Source organism: Peromyscus californicus, unplaced genomic scaffold (genome assembly GCF_007827085.1).
Source record: "Peromyscus californicus insignis strain IS unplaced genomic scaffold, ASM782708v3 Scaffold_2__1_contigs__length_46816999, whole genome shotgun sequence".
Lineage (NCBI taxonomy): Eukaryota > Metazoa > Chordata > Mammalia > Rodentia > Cricetidae > Peromyscus > Peromyscus californicus.
In genome coordinates, this window is record NW_026294540.1 from 24613373 (window position 1) to 24635490 (window position 22118).

At 50.9% G+C, this 22118-nt stretch overlaps 1 protein-coding gene across 18 annotated transcripts in view; it reads right to left on the reverse strand.

The window, feature by feature from the left end:
* Positions 1-22118, reverse strand: part of Gtf2ird1 (GTF2I repeat domain containing 1) — a 97413-nt gene that overhangs the window by 24517 nt on the left and 50778 nt on the right. For 8 of the 18 annotated variants that reach the window (XM_052753930.1, XM_052753933.1, XM_052753927.1 and 5 more), the window contains 13 exons: positions 21333-21416; positions 14223-14406; positions 11369-11394; positions 9741-9849; positions 8373-8410; positions 7811-7891; positions 6986-7078; positions 5501-5596; positions 5156-5203; positions 4209-4274; positions 2751-2934; positions 707-756; positions 450-605 (listed from right to left, as the gene is read on the reverse strand). In XM_052753930.1, coding sequence (XP_052609890.1) covers positions 450-605; positions 707-756; positions 2751-2934; positions 4209-4274; positions 5156-5203; positions 5501-5596; positions 6986-7078; positions 7811-7891; positions 8373-8410; positions 9741-9849; positions 11369-11394; positions 14223-14406; positions 21333-21416 — 1215 coding nt within the window. The remainder of the gene's footprint in view (positions 1-449; positions 606-706; positions 757-2750; positions 2935-4208; positions 4275-5155; positions 5204-5500; positions 5597-6985; positions 7079-7810; positions 7892-8372; positions 8411-9740; positions 9850-11368; positions 11395-14222; positions 14407-21332; positions 21417-22118) is intronic. The other 10 variants (XM_052753937.1, XM_052753936.1, XM_052753934.1 and 7 more) reach the window with 6 other exon arrangements.

The following is a 22118-nucleotide window of genomic DNA, read 5'->3' on the forward strand; positions in this document are numbered from 1 at the left end:
TGGTAGGTTTTCAGATGCATCCCTATCGATAGCAGGGATGTTGGCTGGCCTCACATGAAAGGGTGCCAGAAGTCTCCCCTTGTCCAGCTGCAAGCCATCCTTTAACATTTTCCTGTATCCCACTGCTTGCCTTCCTGCCTGCTTTTCTGGCTCTCCATGGCCACCGTCCAGTCCTTCAATTTCAAAGTACTAAGAGCTGAATTGATGAATGACTACAGAAAGGTAGATGGCGACCGCCTAGATAGAGAATTCTGCCAGCTCTGAAGTCCTGTACCTGGGTGTCCCCCTCCTGACAGCCAGACTCTAACTCAGACATACCAGGCTAGTTGGGCACCCTAGCGCCCATGGGTGGGGTCCAGACTCTCCCCGACTCCCACTGCCACCCCTGGTCTAAAGCCACTCAAGGTCACGACCCCAGAATGCCTAAATTTATATGGGTCTAAACTTACCTTGAAGGCCCTGCCTCTTCGGGGTCTCGTCCACAAGACGGTCCCAGGAGTCCCTCTCTGGGGGTGGGGTGGGGAGAGAAGGCAGGTGAGGAGGGAGCACCTGGGGTCTCAGGTGGCATCGAGGGGGCAAACCCAACAGGGGCAGTGGGGAAATGCCTAGGGTAGGGGATAGGACAGGGGCATCAGGACGGGGCATGGCAGAGAGTTGGTGCCCCCCTCCCCCAACACCCACCTGGGTCTCGCCCACGCCCAGGTACCTTGAGTATCCATAACAGGCTCTTTGACACCATCGGTGAGCAGTTCGGGTCTAGAAAACACAACCAGTGCCATCAGTGAGGTTTGCCCAAGCGTCCTAGGGCTGTTCAGCCTCTGAGCTTCAGTCTACAGATCTGTGCAATGGGCTTGCCTAGACGTCTTGGCCAACACAGAATTAAGGTCCTTGCCACACTGGGGCAGCCATCCTGGTTGGTTGATGGGAGCTGTCAACAGCTCTGAGCTCTGAGGTTCCTCCCAAGTCCTGGGCTGGCTGATGCGCTCTGCTCTGAACATCATCCAATCCGTACTGCCTAGCATTGAAACGCACAGCTGGGGAAATGATGTGCGTGTTTGTATACGCACATGTGTACAGGTGCAATGTCGAGGCCAGCGGCCAACAACTGGTACCTTCCTTAACTGCTCTCCTTTTCCTTTTCTTTCTTTCTTTTTTTTTTTTTTTTTGGTAAGGCTTTATTTTGTAATTATGTGTACATGTGTGATGGTGTGACTGTGTGTGTATAACACCACTGAGGATGGAGTTAACAGATGGCTGTGAGCTGCCCAACCAGGATACTAGGAACCAAACTCTGGTCCTTGCAAGAACAGCAAGCATGCCGGGCAGTGGTCGCACACCTTTAATCCCAGCCCTCGGGAGGCAGAGGCAGGCGGATCTCTCTGAGTTCGAGGCCAGCCTGGTCTATAGAGTGAGATCCAGGACAGGCACCAAAACTACACAGAGAAACCCTGTCTCGAAAAACAAAACAAAACAAAAAAACAAAAACAAAAAAACAAAACCAGCAAGCATTCTCACCTGTTTCCAGACAGGGTCTCTCCCTGAACCTGTAGCCCACACCCAGGATCCTCCTATCTCTGCACACTCAGCACTGGGGTTACAGGTTTGCAACATCATGTCTTTTTTTTTTTTTTTTTTTGATAATATTTGGGTCCTGGGGAATCAAACTCAGGTCAGGTCCTCAAGCTTGCATAGTAAGCACTCTACTGAGCCACCTCTAAAGCGTCTCTCTTGTTTTGTTTTTTTGTTGAGATGAAATACTGTGGTATAGTCTAAACTCTACATCCGTGGTTCTCAACCTGTGGGTCGAGACTCCTTGAGGGAGGGTGCATGGGTGTGTGGGTGTGTGTAGAACGACCCTTTCACAAGGGTCACCCAAAACCATTGGAAAACACAGGTATTTACATTACAGTTCCTAACAGTAGCAACATTAGAGTTGTGAGGGAGTCATGAACATAATGTTATGCTTGGGGATCAGCACACCGTGAGGAACTGTACTACAGGGTCGCAGTGTTAGGGAGGGTGAGAACCGCTGAGCTACATCTTCTTGCCTCGGCCTCCCACGTGCTGCTATATAGTTATGAACCATCACACCCAGTTCTAATTTAGTTTAGAATCAGCAGGGCATGGAGGCTTGCATCTGTAACCCCAGAGCACTTGGGAGGCTGAGGCAGGAAGATCACTTGGGTCAGCCTGGGCTATGCAGTAAGTTCTATAGTAGCCTGAGCTAGAAAGTAAGATCCCGTCTTAAAAACGAAACCAAAGAAACTCCACAAACAGCAACAACAACAAAATCAAAACCCAAATACACTAAAATAAAAAAAAAAAAAACAAAGTAAATAAAAAAAGTACAGGACAGCTGGGCAGTGATGGCGCATGCCTTTAATCCCAGAGCTCTGGAGGTAGAGGCAGGTGGATTTCTGAGTTTGAGGCCAGCCTGGTCTACAAAGAGAGTTCCAGGAGAGTCAGGGCTGTCCAAAAACAAAAACAACAAAAACAAAAAAAACAAAACAAAAAAAGATTTTGCAATCTGAACGACGGGAAGGTGCCAGTTGTCTGGCACTGGGCCAGTCTGATGGTGTCCTTCATGCGTCTAGCCAGTCCTTACTTCTCTCTATATATATATTTTCAACTTAATTTCATCTCTCTGCTCCCACCCTCAAGCCTACCCTCTTTTCTTTCTTGAGACAGAAACTCACTAAGTAGCCTTGGTCAGCCTGGAAACCTGCCGCCACACCCGGCTCAGACCTTACCTCTTGATGACAAACTGGATGTTGTTGCTAGCTTCCAGAATCTTCCGAAGCTTGGCGATCCCAAAGCAGTTGGGTCTGCGAAGAGAGATGCCTTCGGGCAGTCCCAGGACGAACAGCTCCTCAGGGTGCATCAGGAACTTGGAGTAGGGCACCTTGACTGGTTCCGAGGTACCAATGGCTTTGGCTGCGAAGACATGGCTGCTGTAAGGCCACCGGGAGCCCCAAACCGTCCCCACCTCTCCGCGGGAGCTGCAGGGATGTCAGGGCTTTGGAGGTGGCACTCAGTTGAACCCCATGAACTTGCAAGATGAGAGAAAAGCACCCTAGCCTGTAGGTAGGATAGAGTCCTCAGAGGATGTAGCTTGGCGGAAGGCATACAGCCTGGGAATGTGACCCCCAGAGGCCACTCTTCACTCATGTAGCAGAGGAACCACAGAGTGTTGCTGGGATACGACCATGGGTCCCTCATCCCCACCCAACCCCGCTACCATCAAAAAACCCCAAACCTTCACACAGCCAATGGGCATGCCACATTTAGGGTTAGCCTGATCCGAGGCTCTCTGCCCCTGAGTAGACTGGTGCCCTGAGCTAGCCTCATCACCACAGCAGGCTTCCTATTATCCCATTTGTAAAACGGGTCTTAGGATATAACAAGGATTGTGAGGCAGGGATGAGAGAGTGTGTGAGGAGCCAGCACGTGGCAAACTCCAGGAGCTAGGGAGAGATCAGGGTTCGCGAATCGCTTCCTCTTTTCTGGACTCTGTTATTTTATTGTAGGGCTGTGGATGGAACCCAGGGCATTATACATGCTAAACAAGCTAAGCCACACACCTACCCCCTCATTGGGGGACTCTAGGCAGGTGCTCTACTACTCAGCCCCTCACTGGGGGACTCTAGGCAGGTGCTCTACTACTGAGCCACACCCCAGCCCCTCACTGGGGGATTCTAGGCAGGTGCTCTACCATTGAGTCACACCCCAGCCCCTCACTGGGGGATTCTAGGCAGGGGCTCTACCACTGAGCCACACCCCAGCCCCTCACTGGGGGATTCTAGGCAGGGGCTCTACCACTGAGTCACACCCCAGCCCCTCACTGGGGGATTCTAGGCAGGGGCTCTACCACTGAGCCACACCCCTGGCCCCTCATTGGTAGATTCTAAGAAAATCCTGTAGCATTGAGTCATACCCCCCACTTTTCTGGATTCCAGAGAAAGCCAGTTCTTGTTCTGAGTTCCCAGGGAGGCCTGTAGCTGTCAATAAGGCCCATGGCTGAGGCTGACTGAAAGCATGTGAACCAGGGAATGATATGGAGGAAGAGTATGTGGACCAACAGGCCAGCAGGGTGGGACTCTGCCATGCGTGAGCGATATGGACCAATCCCTCGAGTGTTCCCATCCTGAAGATGAGTCCCAGCTCTGTCTTTGTCTCTGCCCTGAAGGCCCATCCCTTTCCCCACTCACCATATTTCGTGTTGAACAGCATCTCCACCTGCTTCCGCAAGGGCCGGATCACATCACCAGGGCTTTCTGGGAGACAAAGGCAGTGTGCTGAGTTTCCTGGATGCAGAAACATCCTTGCTGTGGGATGTTCTGTATGGCAAATGTGTTGCTGATTAGTCAATAAATAAAACACTGATTGGCCATTGGCTAGGCAGGAAGTGTAGGCGGGACAAGGAGGAGAATAAAGCTGGGAAGTGGAAGGCTGAGTGAGAGAGACACTGCCAGCCGCCATGATGAGAAACAGCATGTGAAGATGCCGGTAAGCCACGAGCCATGTGGCAAGGTATAGATTAATGGAAATGATTAATTTAAGCTGTAAGAACAGTTAGCAAGAAGCCTGCCACGGCCATACAGTTTGTAACCAATATAAGTCTCTGTGTGTTTACTTGGTCGGGTCTGAGTGTCTGTGGGACTGGCAGGTGAGGGACTGGCAGGTGAGAGAGATTTGTCCTGACTGTGGGCCAGGCTTTTTTTTACTCTAGGGGCAGACACATTGTTTTACTCTAGGGGCAGACACATTGTTGATAAGATTACACTCTTACCTTGGCCTCCCCACTCACCCTGCCTTGTTCTCAGCAGAGAGAGAAAAACCAGTTTTTCCTCTTTTAACATCTTTTATGCAGAAAGCCAGTTTTATATATTCAAGCCATATAATCTAGCTCAGGAAGATGAGGGGCACAATTCACTTCAGAATCCTTCACAGAAAGCAACTGTGTGTAAACCGAAGCTTAACCTTTATTCTGACAGACGCCTGCCAGTTCTAGCATAGTCTAGAACTTTCTCCCACTTGGTATGGCTCACACAGGACTCCCAGCCCAAATGCAGGGTGTTGGAGAGATGATGGAGTGGAGGGGAATTGCTCACAGGCGTGGAGTGGACATAGAGAGGGAATTATGGCAGGGTCTCACCTTCTGCCGGCCTCTCTTCTGGCCATGGCTCCTCACTGGGGCCTTTGTCTAAGAGAAAACAAAGGATGATAAGAAACCATGTTAGTGCTGGGTGGTGGGGGCACATCCCTTTAATCCCAGCACTCAGGAGGCAGAGGCAGGCAGAACTCTGTGAGTTCAAGGCCAGCCTGAGCAACACAGCGAGACTATATCTCAAAAAAAAAAAACCCCAAAAAACCCCAAGGGCCCGGACACAGCTCAGCAGCAGTGCACTTTCCTGGAACGCACTGGGCCCTAGGTTACATTCCCAGCACCAAAAAAATACATTAAATACATTTACAAAATGTCCATAATACAAATACATACACATACACACAGGGCTGGGGATGGAGCTCAGCTGGAGAGTGCTTCCCGGGGACGTGCACGGTCTTGGGTTTGATATGGAGCACACCTTTAGGTTATCTGTACAAGACACAAGTGAGACAGAAAGAATTTTCCTGGGGCTGGGGAGATGGATGGCTCAGTGGTGAAGAGCAATTATTGCTCCTACAGACGACCTGAGCTCAGTTCCCAGCACCCCTGTCAGGCGGCTCACAACTGTCCGTAACTCCAGCTCCAGAGGATCCCAGGCCCTCATCTGACCTCTGAAAAAGAAAAGCACTTTATGGAAACTCACAGAGATCCATCTGCCTCTGTCTCCTTAGCGCTGGGATTAAAGGTGTGCGCCACCACAGTCCGGTTATTGTGTGTGTGTGTGTGTGTGTGTGTGTGTGTGTGTGTGTGTGTGTGTGCGTGTGTGTGTGTGTAGGTATATGCATGCCACAGTAGACACATGGAGGTCACAGAACAACTTGCAGGTATCCATTCTCTCATTACATCCTGTGAGTCCCAGGGATCCAACTCACGTCATCAGGCTTCCATAGGAAGTGCTTTTACCTGCTGAACCATCTCCAGCCCCTCTTTTTGGTCTCAGGTAGATTAGGGTGGCCTAGAACTTGCTCTGCAGCCAAGGATGACCTTGAACTTCTGATCCTCCTGCCTCTATTTCCCCAAGTGCTGATTTCTTTTGTTTTTTTTTGTTTGTTTGTTTGTTTTGTTTTTTCGAGACAGGGTTTCTCTGTGTAGCTTTGCGCCTGTCCTGGAACTCACTTGGTAGCCCAGGCTGGCCTCGAACTCACAGAGATCCGCCTGGCTCTGCCTCCCGAGTGCTGGGATTAAAGGCGTGCGCCACCACCGCCTGGCTATTTCCCCAAGTGCTGTGATTAATGCCCCACTACATCTGGCTTGTTTGGGGACTTCTTTTCTTTTCTTCTTTTTTTTTTGGAGGGGGCGGGTTTTTTTTTTTTTTCCCCCGAGACAGGGTTTCTCTGTGTAGTTTTGGTGCCTGTCTTGGAACTCACTCTGTAGACCAGGCTGGCCTAGAACTCACAGAGATCCGCCTGGCTCTGTCTCCCGAGCGCTGGGATTAAGGGCGTGCGCCACCACCGCCCTGGCTTGGGGAGTTACTTTTACTTGTCCATTTTTTTCATTCCCTGCAGGGGCGAGGCACGGAACCCAGGACCTCAAATGCGCTACACCAGCAATCTGCTGCAGGCTTCAACCCCAACGAAGGAACTGACACGTAGACCGAGGTCCCATCGCTGAAAGCATCTTATCAAGTGCAAATATCTCAAAATCCAAAACACATCCCAAGTTGCACCCACATCCGGCATGCCTCTCGTGTGCTGAGTCTTCTCCAACTAAGGCACCCAACTCCAAGAAAAACTGAGGGGTCTCCCGGCCCACCGGTCCTCCCTGTAGCTCCCCAGGGTGGTAGGTCCCCAGTATGGCCAGCCCCAGCCCACCTCTTACCAGCCGGCATTTCCATCCCATAACCGGAATCCTCCGAGGGCAGATGCCCAGGAAGTGAGTCGGTCATCTCCTCCTCCGAAGTTGGTGAAGGGTCTAAAAGGAAATTCCAAATGATGAGAGCATCTTTTACATGTCCTGCCCATTGTGGTCCCTCAGAGGTCCCAATGGACCAAGCGGGTCGACAGACCGAGATGTTAAAGAAATCCATGCAGCCAGATGATGTGGTATGATGACCTCAGTTCTTGGGAAGGTGAGAAACATCAGGACTGAGAGCTTAAGGCCTCCCTGGACTACTGAGTGGGTTCAGGGCTGGCCCAGTCAACCCAGTGAGCTCTTGTCTCAAAATAAAAAGGGAAAAGGGGGCTGTGGCTTAGGGGTAGAGCACCTGCCTAGAATCCCCCAGTGAGGGGCTGGGGGTGTGACTCAGTGGTAGAGCACCTGCCTAGAATCCCCAGTAAGGGGCTGGGGTGTGGCTCAGTGGTAGAGCACCTGCCTAGAATCCCCCAGTGAGGGCTGGGGTGTGGCTCAGTGGTAGAGCACCTGCCTAGAATCCCCCAGTGAGGGGCTGGGGTGTGGCTCAGTGGTAGAGCACCTGCCTAGAATCCCCCAGTGAGGGCTGGGGTGTGGCTCAGTGGCAGAACACTTGCTCAGCACATGAAAGACCCCAGGCTCTATTTCAAACACTAGGGGAAAAAAAAAAAAAATCAACCCAGATACATCCATCAGGATGGCCTGATGGAGTAGGTCCCGGGCAGCAGAGCAGCCCAGCTTCTGTCAACATGTCCGTTCAGGAACAGGAGCACCTTCGATGTACACGTCTCTTACCTGGGACAGTAACCTGAATGATGTCCAGCTCCTCTGGCTCAATTTTGATGGGCCTCAACATTCCTAACTCTCCTGAGGTTCCTGCAAAGAGAAGAAGACGGATCCTGTCAGGCATGCCCATATAAAGGCAAGTCTTTCCAGAACATTCTCAGGTCTGTGCATTGACAATGAACAACTAGGAAAAGCCATTTTGGACCCTTGGCTCCTGCCCAGATCAGAAAGGACCAGACGGCCCTTGGACAAACTCAGGCCAAACCTGGCACAGAGCGGACAGACCCACGGGGTGTAAAGATGGGCTTGCCCGTCTACAGACACCAAGGAAGGCAGTGCTGATGCCAGGCCTTGGTTTCTACTCTCTGCCCCTCTCCAGAGAGTTCCCAGCATGCTCTGCTGCTGGCCGGGTGAGGCTTTGAGGATGGCCATGGGAAGAGGACTAGCCAGAGTACTGAGGATTCACAGCCTGGGCAGGTCTCCTCCTGGCTGTCAGCAGGGAACTGGTAACCACCCCCCTGGTTCTATGGCCCCAGAATATTATACACAAGGGAGCTGTGCGGCTTCTCACCTGGCCCACAGTCTTCAGAGACGCTGCTCTTGTCTGACCTGAGAAAGGAAGACGGGGAAATGACCCGGTGCTGACCTTGTCCTGAGTCACTCTGCCCACACTTCAGAACCACCCCCCAAATCTGAGCGTGGCAGAGCCCGTCTATGACCTCCGTGCTTGAGAGAAACACACAGGAGCATTGCTGGGAGCTCCCGACTCTGTAAAAGTCTGTCTGAGAAAAAAACCACGCTAAGGGGCTGGAGCTCTGGCTCAGTATTAAGAGTGCTTACTGTTCTTACAGAGAAACCAAGTGCAGTTCCCAACATCCACATGGGCGGAGGGGGAGGCTCACAACCATCTGTAACTCTAGTTCTAGTGCACCCAATGCCCTCTTTTGGCATGCGTAGGCATCTGTACACACATGGTGCATATAGATACACTCAGGCACACACACATATATACCTGAAATAAAAATAATCTTAAACCAGGCGTGATGGCGCACGCTATTAATTCCAGCACTCGGGAGGCAGAGGCAGGCGGATCTCTGTGATCCAGAGCCTGGTCTACACAGTGAGTTCTAGGATAGCCGGAGAGATAGAGTGAGACCCTGTCTCAAAAACAAAACAAAACCACAAAGCAAGCAAACAAAACCCCACCGTGCATCCTATGCTTTCGCAGAACGGGACTAACTACTCTACATTAGTGTCAGGTACCAGCTTCCCAGGGCCCTGGTTCCCGTGGTCATGCTCACTCTCATTTCCATCTTCCTGGCCAGCAAGTGTTCCACAGCTCACGGCCTGACCCGGCCAATTTAGGAGTCTCCAGGCTCAGCAAAGGAACCAAATGGTGTTTGGTGGGGGAGTTGGGTCTGTAGGATTTTTGTGAGCAAGACCTGGGCCACGGGGATGCTACAATAAATGACTGCTCTCATTTTTTTTTTTTTTTTATTTTTAAACAAGCATGGAGATGGAATCCAGGGTTTTGTGCGCACTGGGTAGGTGCTTTACCAGTGAGCCAAGCCTACATCCCCTCACTGGGGGATTCTGGGTAGTGCTCTACTGCTGAACCACACCTGGAGCCCAAATGGCCAGTTCTTGTCCCCCTCAGTTCACAGCCTGGGTTTGGCTGGGGTGAGGGCCAGTGACTAGGATGTCAGTTGCACAGAGGTAAACAGTGTGGGCCACCAAGGAAGGTCTCTGAGATAACAGACACCTGAACTATCTGGTCCTTGTTCTCTTGCTCCTCTTTGTCTCTCACTGGCCTGTCTCTCACAGTCGGGGTGCTTGTGTGGAAACCACGTGTCCAAGTGGGGCTGAAGGGAACCAGCAAGGCCCTTCCTAGACCGTGCAGGACACAGGCCTCACCCGGAGCAGAGGAGGGACCTCTTACCAAGCAGTCCCAGCCAGGTCCAGCATAGCGTCCCTACAGACCTCTGTGGAAGTATCTTCTGGTGGGCTGGCTGGCTCCAGCTTCACGGGGTCTTTGGTAAACTTGTTCCCTGCGGGAAGAGTTGGGCTTAAGATGGCGGCTCTTCAGCCAGATGTGGTGGTGCAGACCTGCCACCCCCAACATTCAGGAGCCCAAGGTCGGAGGACTACAACCCTAACATCTCGTGAACTCCCAAAGATAGGGCCTTTCCTGTTGGACAGAGACACCCGGGCACTGGCTTCTATAGGATATTCCTAGAAGCACTCCTGGGAGGGTGGGGTCTGCATCTGACCGCTTCTCTGGGGGCTGTGTCTGAAACAGCCAGGAATTCATCTGTCTACATCCTACCCTCATTCTAGAAACCTTCTACCAGGATGTAATAATGTAAGAACCTCAGGAGAAAGGTCATAGCCCCCAATCCCACCCTTTGTCCCACAGGGCCATTTTCTCCTTTAATAAAACCAGAAACTAGAAGGCAGCTAGCTCCTCTTTTCCTTTTTCTTTCCTTTTTAGGTTTTTGAGACAGGGTTTCTCTGTATGGCTCTGACTTTCCTGGAACTCTCTGTGTAGACCAGGTTGTCCTCGAACTCACAGAGACCCACCTGCCTCTGCCTCGGGGTGCCAGGATTAAAGGTGTGCGCTACCACCACCCGGTCAGCTAGCTCCCCTTTATCATCTCCGTGTCAGAGATGGGGAAACGGGGCCACAGACAGAGCCCAATGTTTCCAGGCTGCCGGGTTAGCAGAGCTGTTAATGGGACTAAGGTCCATCAATTCCCGCAAGGATCTGTGTAGCTCTTGATGGCTGAAGCTTTGGGGCCACAGCATCACAGGGAAATGCCAAGGCCTCACTTCCCTAGTGTTTTAGATGCTTTATCTATATATGGATGTGGGATCAGACCCTTGTCTGCAGAATGGCTGAAAATTACAGTAAGGGTGGTGGCATATGACTGCAATCTCAGGACTCAAGAGACAGAGGCAGAAAGATCTTGAATTAAGGCTAGCCTGGGCTACAGAATTTGAGGCCAGGCTGGGCTGTATGGTGAGACACTGAAAAAGAGATTGATAATGGGGGGAATTAAATCAAAGAAGATAAAATGAATAAAACAAGGTACCTCAGGGGTGGGGAAGACTCATCTACAGGCTTGCCACGCAGGCATGAAAACCTGAATCTGGAGACCCAGCACCCACAGAAAAAGCCAGATGCAGGACCGTATACCCATAAACCAGATTAGGGAGGCAATGATGTGATCAATGAGCAGGCTGTCTCCAAAACGAAGGTAGAGAGTGATCGTGGTCTCCACATGGACACACACACACACACACACACACACACACGCACACACACACACACACACACCAACAAAAACAAAAATCAAGGTAGTTCCGAAGGGAACTTGGCTAATATGTTTAGCAAACGGTATTACTATTTCCTCCAAGGAGACTCTCAACTCTACAGGGTTCCAGTCTGCCAGCCAATGGGAGCCCAAAGACCACACATAAAGCCCACGATGCAGAAGGGGGTTCAAGATTACAGGGTCAGTTCAAGGAGACACCAACTCCAAAATAGACCCGATGGTACCCACTTACCTGTGAAAATGCGTTCATCAAACATCCTGGGGAGAGAGGAAAGAGAGCGTGAGAATGGTAGAGGCTGGTCCCTTCAGAGATGGCCACAGATCCCACCAGTGTGGTTCTTAGAGCCACGGACTAGGGCACGGGGTTGGCCACACACGTGGGCAAGAGTTGGGGAGTGATGGTTCATCTCGCCAACCTGACGGGACTCAGAATCACCACGGAAACAAATCTCTGGGCATGTCTACAAGGGAGTTTTTAGATTGGGTGAATGGAAGAGGAAAGCTCCCCCTCCCCAAATATGGGTGGTGCCACCCTGTGGGCTGGGGTCCTGGATTGAATCAAATGAAGACAGACAGGCAGACGGGGGTCGGCATTCACCTCTTCGCTTCCTGACGCTGGATGCACTGTGACCAGCCACCTCACGCTCCTGCTGCCAACCTTCTCACCATGACAGACCGTGTTCCCTCAAACTGTGAGCCACACTAACCCTTTCCTCAAGCTGCTTTGGTTGGAAATTTTGTCATAGCAACAAGAAAAAGTAACGAATACAGTGGGAACCTGAACAACTCAAGCTGTGGTCCCGCTGTCATTTTGGCCATGAAAGACCTGTCTGGGTTTTTTTTTTTTTTTTTTAGACAGGGTCTCGTGCAGCCCAGGCTGACCTCAAACTCCCTATTTAGCCAAGGAGGACCCTGAACTCCTGACCCTTTGGCCTTCACCTCTTATGTGCTTGAATTACAGGCCTCTAACACCATGCCCAGTTTTGCAGAGCCGCGTATGGAAGCCGGGGCTTCGTGAATGCCAGGCAGGCACTCTACCCACTGAACCACACTCCCACCCCTAGACCTGCTCATTAAGGCCTGTTATACCTGTGTCTCACTAAGTGCCAGGCTCAGCCAAAAGCAACTCGGAGCCAACGACAGATCACAGCCAAGGAAGGTGTGACCTGAGGGCTCCTTCAGGGGTGTTCTCAGAAAGCAGGGGCCCCAAGCCAGGGCAGAAACTACGGTGTCATGATGGCTGGAAGCACGGTCCTTGTAGTAACATGCTCATACACAAGAGCTTCGACCTCGTGGGACCTACAGGGCCCTGGAACCTTGTGACAGGGTCAGATCACTAATGGACCAATTAGAGGAGAAGAAGCTGGGGCCCAGGGATGGTCCAAGAACCAAGTCATACAGATACAGCAATTGACATCCAGGCCAAGAATGGAGGCACTCACTTCAGCTATAATCCCAACATTTGGGAGGGTGAGGCAGGAGGATCTTGAGGTTGAGGCCATGGGCTACGTATTATAGCCTTGTCTCAAAAAGATTAACAACAACAGTGATACAAACTAGAGTCACCTGAGGAGCCGCCCCATCAGACTGGCCTGTGGACCACATCTGTGAGGAACCGTGTACATTGATACAGGAGGGCCCAGTCCACTCTGGGCAGCTCCATTCCCTAGGCAGGTGGTCCTGGGCTGTGTAAGAAAGCTAGCAGAGCATGAGCAGAGGGTGAGCCAGAGACTGAGTCAGTGAACTGCGTTCCTTCCTGGTTTCTGCTCCAGTACCTTCCCTGGCCTTCAGTGATGGAATGTGACCCGGAATCGGAAATAAATCCTTTTTCCTCCCCAAAGCTGCTTTCGGTCACTGTGTTTACCACAGCAGCAGGATGAAACCAGGACAGGAGGCTAGGCATGTAACTGGGGGGTGACTATGATTAGAATGCCTGTGTGGAAAGGTCATGAAACCTATTATTTTGGACGATTCGACTAAATTAACTTGCTCACAGTACATAAGACCCTGGCTTAAAAAAACATAAACAGCAATCAAACAAACAAACAAAAAACTAGCCAAGTGTAGTGGTGCACACTTTTAATCTCAGTACTTGGGAGGCAGAGACAGGCAGATCTCTGTGAGTTTGAGGCCAGCCTGGTCTATAGAGTGAGTTCCAGAACAGCCAGAGACCTTGTCTTGAAAAAACAAAAACAAAAACAAAACTAATTATTAAAAAAAAAAAGCCACCAGGCGGTGGTGGCGCACGCCTTTAATCCCAGCACTCAGGAGGCAGAGACAGGCGGATCTCTGTGAGTTCGAGGCCAGCCTGGGCTACCAAGTGAGTTCCAGGAAAGGCGCAAAGCTACACAGAGAAACCCTGTCTCGAAAAACAAAAAACAAAACAAAACAAAACAAACAAAAAAAGCCAGTAAGGGTAGACTGAGTTGGGTGTCTAGGTTAAGGCTCAGGGTATGAACTCTGAACGTGACTTCCTGTTCTCTTCTTAGAGACTGGGGCTTCTCGGCTGTTCCCGGAGCTCTGGGAGCTCACACACATCTGGGTACCACAAGGCCTGAGGCAGCCACGGAGGGCAAAGCCAGTGGAACTGGCTTCCTGTCTGGGGGGCCCAGCTTCCCTTCCCCGTCCCACCCACTGACCCCGCAGCTGAAGAATGAACCAGGGGCCCATTTCTTGTGAAATACTGTGTTGGGGGAGGTAGAGTCAGACTAAAGGGGTTTCACATTATTTTTGGAGATGTGGAGGCCGAGGAAAAAGGCCAGACGTCCTCATAGGAAGCCTTGGCTGGAAGGCACACTTGACGGACTAGGGTCCCAAAGTTCTAGAATCATCTGCTCCTCTTTTTGCTTTTGTGGCTTTGAGGACAGAAAACTCCAGTGCCTCATGCATTAGGCAGGTGCTCTACCACTGAGCCACACCCCAGCCCCTCACTGGGGGATTCTAGGCAGGTGCTCTACCACTGAGCCACACCCCCAGCCCCTCACTGGGGGATTCTAGGCAGGTGCTCTACCACTGAGCCACACCCCCAGCCCCCCACTAGGGGATTCTAGGCCAGTATCTTTTCACAGAACCAGGCCAATTCACACCTCTTGATTATGAAGTGAATGCTGTGCCGCTCCTCCAGAATCCGCTTCAGCTTGGGCACCCCATAAGTACAAGGCCGCTTGAAGGGGATCTTGTCCGGGATGCCCACAATTTCCACAGCCTCAGGGTCACAGGCAATCTTCCTATAGGGAACAGGGACCATGTGGTCCAGGCCCAGGGCTTCCGCTGGAAGAAGGGTAAGAACAAGGATGAGTGCAAGAGACAAGTCATGGGACACCATGGTTCAGACCCCGGGTCACACAGTCCCTTCCCAGCTAACACTGCATGGGCTGCGTCGTCACAGAAACAACCGCGTCCACTTTCTCTCTCTCTCTTTTTTTTTTCTTTTACTTTTTGAGACAGCGTCTCACTGTGTAGCCCTGGCTGGCTCAGAACTCACTATGTAGACCAGGCTGGCCTCCAGTTCAGGGGCCCGTCTGCTTCTGCTCCCCAAATGCTGGCATTAAAGTACAGTGCCACCTTGACTAGGGTCTTTTCAAGACAGGGTTGCTCTGTGTAGCCCTGGCCGTCCTGGAACTCATTCTGTAGACCAGGCTGGCCTCGAACTCACAGAGATCCACCTGCCTCTGCCTCCCGAGTGCTGGGATTAATAGAGTGCACCCCCACACACACCTAGCTCAGAGTCCATTTTTTAACATTTAAAAAAAGTTTACTATTTATTTATTGGGAGGCATTGCCTACATGCCACAGCCCGAGTGTGGAGGTCGGAGGACAACTTGCAGAAGTCAATTCTCTTCTGCCCTCAGGTAGGCTCCAGGGATCGAACTCAGGGCATAAGGCTTGGCTGCAAGAGCCTTCCTTGACCCATTGAGCCATGTACCTCCCTGCTGCCCCTGCACCTACTTGTGACAGGGTCCTGTTACAGTCCCTAGACTGGCATCAAATTCACAGCAATCCTGCTGCCTCAGCCTTCCAAGGGTTGGGCTTACAACCAGATGCCAAGCACCAAATATTGCTTATTTTCTTGAGGCAAGCTGGTCCTTGCTCTGGGCTTTCCCTGTTGCCCTCAGGGTTGTGTGTGCCCTTGCAGCTCAGAGCTGGCCTCCAAGCCACTCACTGGCCAAGTCAGGGCGGGGCAGAACGGTCCGGGCTACTTCCAGGGCTGCTCATTGTTTTCTTGTTGACGTCCCGGGTCCGTCTAGTGGCAGCAGCGTTGGCAGCGAGCTCTACACTGTGAAGTCACACTTTGCTCGCTGTCAAATTAAACCCTTGAAGTCTCAGCAGCTGTCAAATCATTTCTTCCCCACCCCCGCCTCCTGTCTGGGGAGCCTCCCTGCCTGCCTGCCGTCGGTGTTTGGGCAATCGCTCTTTGCGAGTTCATGTGAACTCATGACCATGCAGTGTCAGCCTCAAGGGACTTTTTTTTTTTCTCTCTGAGATGGGGGTCTCTTTGAATCATGATCCTGCTGCCTTCATCTCCCAAGAGCTAGGATTACCAGCATACACCACTCTGCCTGGTTTCTATGTCGCTGGGGATGGATGGAACCCAGGGCTTCTTCACACATGGTAGGTAAGCACTGGACCAACTGAGCCACATTCTCAGCCTCCTTTAGTTTTCCCCTTTATAGCAGCCCAGGCAGACCTGAAGCTCTTAAAGCCTTTTGTCTCAGCCTCGAGAATGCTGGGATTACAAGTGTATACCACCAAGCCTGATCTCTCTGTACTTTTTCCCCCAGCTGTGACAAGAGTTTCTCTTCTGGAACTCATTTTGCAGACCAGGCTGGCTTCGAACTCACAGAGATCTGCCTGCCTCTGCCTCCCAAGTGCTGGGATTAAAGGCGTGCGCCACCACGGCCCAGGTACTTTTTCTTTGTGTGTGTGTGTATGTGTGTGTGTGTGTGGTCCCCCTGCACCATCACTGGCCTATCACAAGCATGTATGGTAGCCAGAAAGATAGTATCAGGGGCCAGAGCTGTAGCTGAGCAGATGCCAGTCCTTACCCAGGCTCCATGCTCTTGCACGTAGCCAGAGCTTCTCCCATTTCCACCCCCTACAGCCCAGGGGGTTCACCTGATTATGTCAGGAGACTCCTATGCAGACGGCCATCTAGGCCACCCCAGACCCTGCACAGGAGGTCTAGGCCACCAGCCCCAGACCACCCAGCAAGGGCATCATCTCAGGAAGCCACCTGATTCTCTAGCCTGAGACCTTAGCCTCCTCTAAGCCAGCCTGGCTTCCTCACCAAGCACCGTGGACTCCTGGACACGAATGCCAACCACCGCACACAACCACATTCAAGGTGTCACAACTGGTATGCACTCGCACACAAGGGTCCACAACCGTATGATCTTCACATAAATGCCCATAGCTACGTGCACTTGCACACAAGTACACACTACTGTCCGTATCTGTTGGGGGCACAAAGGTCCTTGGCACCCACAGATCACTAGGGAAACCAGGAATGTTAAACACATAGGACCCTCTTCCCAATGGAGGGGATAAAATAACTTTTCCCTCCCAGAAGGCTGGGAGTGGATTTTGGTAATGACTTGGTGATCTTTTTACTATCTGTGGAGGCAGACCTCACCCACCTGTTTGCTGGAGAGGCAGACCCCACCCAAATTCCCCAGAATGATTATCCGAGACTCTACCCTCCCTAGACCATTACCCATCCTTATAGTAGATGTCACATGTACTTCATGGCCTGCTGACCTCTATGTTATCAGTCAGAGACCACACTACATTCTAGGCCACAGAACTCACCCTCACGGTCACATGTACTTTGTAAAAGAGTTTCTATGTAGTCACACCTTAGGCTTTATTGTGCACCTGGAATTGGACTGATTGTTGCCTGGGAACCTTTTCCCAAATTGTACTGGCTTTTGTTTTTTTGTTTGTTTGTTTGTTTTGAGACAGGGTTTCTCTGTAGCTTTGAGCCTTTCCTGAAACTCACTCTGTAGCCCAGGCTGGCCTCGAACTCACAGAGATCCGCCTGCCTCTGCCTCCCCAGGGCTGGGATTAAAGGTGTGTGCCACCACCGCCCGCCCCGGCTGTACTGGCTTTTAAATATGCTGACAATGAACCACCTGGCCTTAGACCCCACCCCTACCCCCAAGTATGATCCAGATTGACAAAGTCAATCTGCACGGAGTTTTCATTCTTATCTCCTCGCAGGGTTCACTTCCTTGTCTGACACCTGCAGGGACCCCCTCCTGTAGTTATCTGTATGCAAGTAGTCACCGGTGTATGTGTCTGCATGTAAATACCCTTGGGTGTGCATGCAAGCACCCACTGCTGCATGTATCTGCATGCAAGTATCCACTGCTGTATGTCTGCATGCAAGTATCCACTGCTGAATGTATCTGCATGCAAGCACCCACTGCTGCATGTCTGCATGCAAGTATCCACTGCTGTATGTCTGCATGCAAGTATCCACTGCTGTATGTCTGCATGCAAGTATCCACTGCTGTATGTCTGCATGCAAGTATCCACTGCTGTATGTCTGCATGCAAGTATCCACTGCTGTATGTCTGCATGCAAGTATCCACTGCTGTATGTCTGCATGCAAGTATCCACTGCTGTATGTCTGCATGTAAGTATCCACAGCTATGTGTCTGCATGTAAATATCCACTGCTGCATGTCTGCATGCAAGCACCCACTGCTGCATGTATCTGCATGCAAGCACCCACTGCTGCATGTATCTGCATGCAAGCACCCACTGCTGTATGTATCTGCATGTAAGCACCCACTGCTGCATGTCTGCATACATGTGCCCTTCAGGCATTAGCTGCTATGGTGCTTGGACACAAAATCATCCTCCAGGACAGAGGACCTCATGTCTCTCGTGTTATGTCTCAGGCTTTACTGTCCTGGAGACAAACTCCTAAATACTTTACAAAACTCAGTTTTTGGATCATCTCCCTACAGAGTTTACCTCCCCAAAGTGAAAAAGACCCATTAAACAGAGAACATAAAACAGGCCAATAAAGCAGGAGAGCCAGAAGGTGGTGCCTACCTGGGAATTCTAGCACTGAGGAGACAGAGGCAGGGGGACTGCTATGAGTTCAGAGCCAGCCTGGACTACAGAGCAAAACCTTATCTGAAAAAAACAAACAAATCAAGGTGCTGGGATGTGACTCAGTTGGGAGAGTGTGTGCCTAGCACACACAGAGCCCTGAATTCCATCCCCAGCATTGAATAAAATGGCCATGGTGGCGCATACCTGTAAAGGAACACCCACAAGGTAGAGGCAGGAGGCTTAGAAGTTCAAAGCTGCCGGGCGGTGGTGGCACACGCCTTTAATCCCCGCACTCGGGAGGCAGAGCCAGGAGGATCTCTGTGAGTTCGAGGCCAGCCTGGGCTACCAAGTGAGTTCCAGGAAAGGCACAAAGCTACACAGAGAAACCCTGTCTCGAAAAACCAAAAAAAAAAAAAAAAAAAAGAAGTTCAAAGCCATCCTTGGCTACACAGGGAGTTCAAAGGCAGCCTAGGTGAAATGAGACCCTATCTCAAAAAACAAAAAACAAAAAAAAACCCCAAGTAAATAAATATATAAATAAGAAAGAAAGTCAGGCGGTGGTGGACGCCCTTAATTCTAGCACTCGGGAGGCAGAGGCAGGAGGATCTCTGGGAGTTTGAGGCCAGCCTGGTCTACAGGGTGAGTTCCAGGACAGCCTACACAGAGAAACCCTGTCTCGAAAAAAAACAAACCAAAAAAAGGAAGAAGTAGGAAGGAAGCAGGGTAAATTGGTCATGCAGACAATCACTGTATTTGGTGGGCTGAGCCAGTCGGCCTAAATAGTGATTTCAAGACTAACGTAGACTATGGAGTAAGAGCCTGTCTCCAAAATCCGGAAGAGGGGAGGAGAGATGGTTTGCTGGGTAATGGCACTTTACAGCCCAACAAACTGAACCGGATCCCTGGAACCCATATGGTAGAAAGGGAGAATCAACCTCTGAAATCTGTCCTCTGTAAATAAATATGTGTGCCATGACACACTCCAGCCTACACACAGACACACACAAAATAAATGGGAAACACTCACACACTCTGGAAGCAGAGGCAGGTGGATCCCTGTGAGTTCGAGGTCAGCCTGGTCTACAGAGCGAGTTCCAGGGCCCCCAGAGAGCTACACAGAGAAACCCTGTCTCGAGAGAAAGGAAAAAAAAAAAACCAAAAAAACACTCACACAACCAAAACAACAACAAAAACAGAAGAAAAGGACAAGGGCTAGTGATGATAGCTGACCAGGTGTAGGTACTCCACACCAAGGCTGACAACCTGAGTTCAATCCCCGGTACCCAAACGATGGATGGGGACAACAGATCCCCAAATCTGTCCTCTGACCTGCATGTGCATATGATGGGGATACACACACACACACACATACACACACACACAATTGTATGTAATCAAAAAGTTTTAGCTCAGTTGATAAAGCGCCTGTCATACAGATACACGGATCCAATTTTGATGCCCAGAGCTAATGCAAAAAAGCCAGGAGTTGGTAGCTTGTTTGCACTTATAAACCTCAACATTGGAAACAAATGGGGCCCTGAGGCTGATTAGCCAGCCTCCACTAATCTACGTAGTGAGTTCCAAGCCAGTAAGGACTAAGCCAGTAAGGGTCTCCAAAAAAATAAATAAATAAAAAAGAGACCAGGACACAGGAATGGGGATAGCCAGGCCAGAAAGATGGCTGTGTTGGCTAGTTTTGTCAACCTGACATAAGGTAGAGTCATTTGGGAAGAGGGAACCTCCATTGAGAAAATGCCCCCACTAGACTGCCCTATGGGCAAGCCTGGGTGCATTTTCTGGATTGATGATAGATGCAGGAGGGCCAAGGTCACTGTGGGCAGTGTCCCACCTGGGTTGCTGGTTCTGGGTGCTATAAGAAAAGCAGGCTGGGCAGGCCATGAGAGCAAACCAATGAGCAGTGTTCCTCCATGGCCTCTGCTTCAGTTCCTGCCTCCGGGTGCCTGCCTTGAATTCCTGCGCTGTCCTGCTTTAGTCACGGAGTGTGACCTGAGAGTTGTAAGCTGAAACAAACCCTTTCCTGTCCAGGGTGATTCTGGTCATGGTGATTCATCACAGCAACAGGATCCCAAGACAATGGTTCAGGGGCTAAAAGCCTTGTTGCCAAGCCTGACAAACCCAAGCTTGATATCTGGAACCCACACAGTGGAAGGAGAGAACCAACTCCTACAAGTCATCTTTTGACCTCTACACTTGCACTGTGGCATGTATACACACACACACACACAAATAAATAAGTATTTAATAACATTTTTTGTTTTGTTTTGGTTTGGTTTTTTGAATTTTTTCAAGATAGGGTTTCTCTGTGTACCCTTGGCTGTCCTGGAACTCGCTCTGTAGATCAGGCTGGCCTCAAACTCAGAGATCCACCGGCCTCAGCTTCCCAAGTGTTGGGATCAAAGGCAGTGTGGGATCACTGCCCGGCCATAACTTTTTTTTTCTTTTTAAAAGACAGGGCCTCACTTTGTACCTCTCCAGCTGGAACAGAACATTTTATGTAACCCTAGGTTTCATCTCCAGCACCACGTAATACTGGCTATGGTGGTGTACACCTGTAATCCCAGCACTCAGGAAGTAGAGGAAGGATGATCAAAAAAAAAAAAAAAAAAAAAAAGTTCAAGGTCATTGTCATTGACACAGCAATTTCACCACTGGCCTGGGCTACATGAGACTGTCTGAGCAACAGCACACAATAAAAGGTGGATGAAGCCTAAAAATGATACCTGAGGTTGTCCTCTGGCCTCAACACACACATACACACACGTATGCAAGTACACACATATATGCATGCACACACAACAAAAATAGAGTACAATATGGAGCTGTGGGCACAGTACAAGCCAGCGGAGAGCCATGCAGAGTACCCCTGCCCATCTTCCCACAGGTGACTCAAGGTCTGGGGATCTGCCATCATCCCACCCCCACAAAGAATCTGCAAGGGAAATATTGACACAACCACCTCTCCCCACACAGGGGAGAGCCCACGCCGGATGCCATCCGCGCTGACGCTGCGCGGAGCGCCAGCATATGGCTCCTGCTGTTATGTTGGGGGAACACAAGCGACTGCCACACATAATGAGATGCTCACCCGGTGGGCTGCTGCCGCCCACTCACCGTATCTGCTGTTAAACAGGATCTGCACGCACTCCCGCAGTGTGTTGATGTCCTCCATCTCCTTGATGAAGACGTCCCACTTCTCTATCAAAACACAGAAGGCCCAGTGAGGGCTGGTCCCCAAAGTGGGGGCTGCCGCCTCCTGTCAGGGTCCCCAGTTCCTACCACTCGCCCTCCACAAGCCTAGGGTGCCACTCTAAAGCACACAGCCCCCCTAACCATTGTCACCTCGGTCCCTATGCAATTTAGGGTGCTCAGTGTCCCCTCGGCTCCCTCACCAGCCCGTGTCCCTTCCGTATCTCCCAAAGAGCTGTGTAGACTGAGATCTGTCTCTCCCCAGACCACCCTACCCCAGGTAGGCAAAAGCCCGGGAAAGCCACATCTCTTGAGGAAGGAGGGTCTTACTATGTAAGACCAGGCTAGACTGGATTTGAAATCCTCCTGCCTCAGCCTCTTGAGTGCTGGGGTGACAGTATGTGTCACTATGCCTAAGGAATTAGGCAGTACTAGTGCCGGGACCTAGGACCCTATACATGCTAGAGAAGTGATCTATTGTCGAGCCAAGCTCCCGGGGCCTCACTGAGACATTCTAGGGAGGCGCTCTAGTGCCGAGGAGGCACACCCCCTGCCACTCACTGGGGGAAATTATAAACAATTCATGACTGTTCAACCACATTCTCAGCCCCCACATACATTCTTTTCCTTTCTTTTGTCTATTTTGTTTTGTTTTTTTGAGACAGAGTTTCTCTGTGTAGCTTTGGCACCTTTCCTGGATCTCACTCTGTA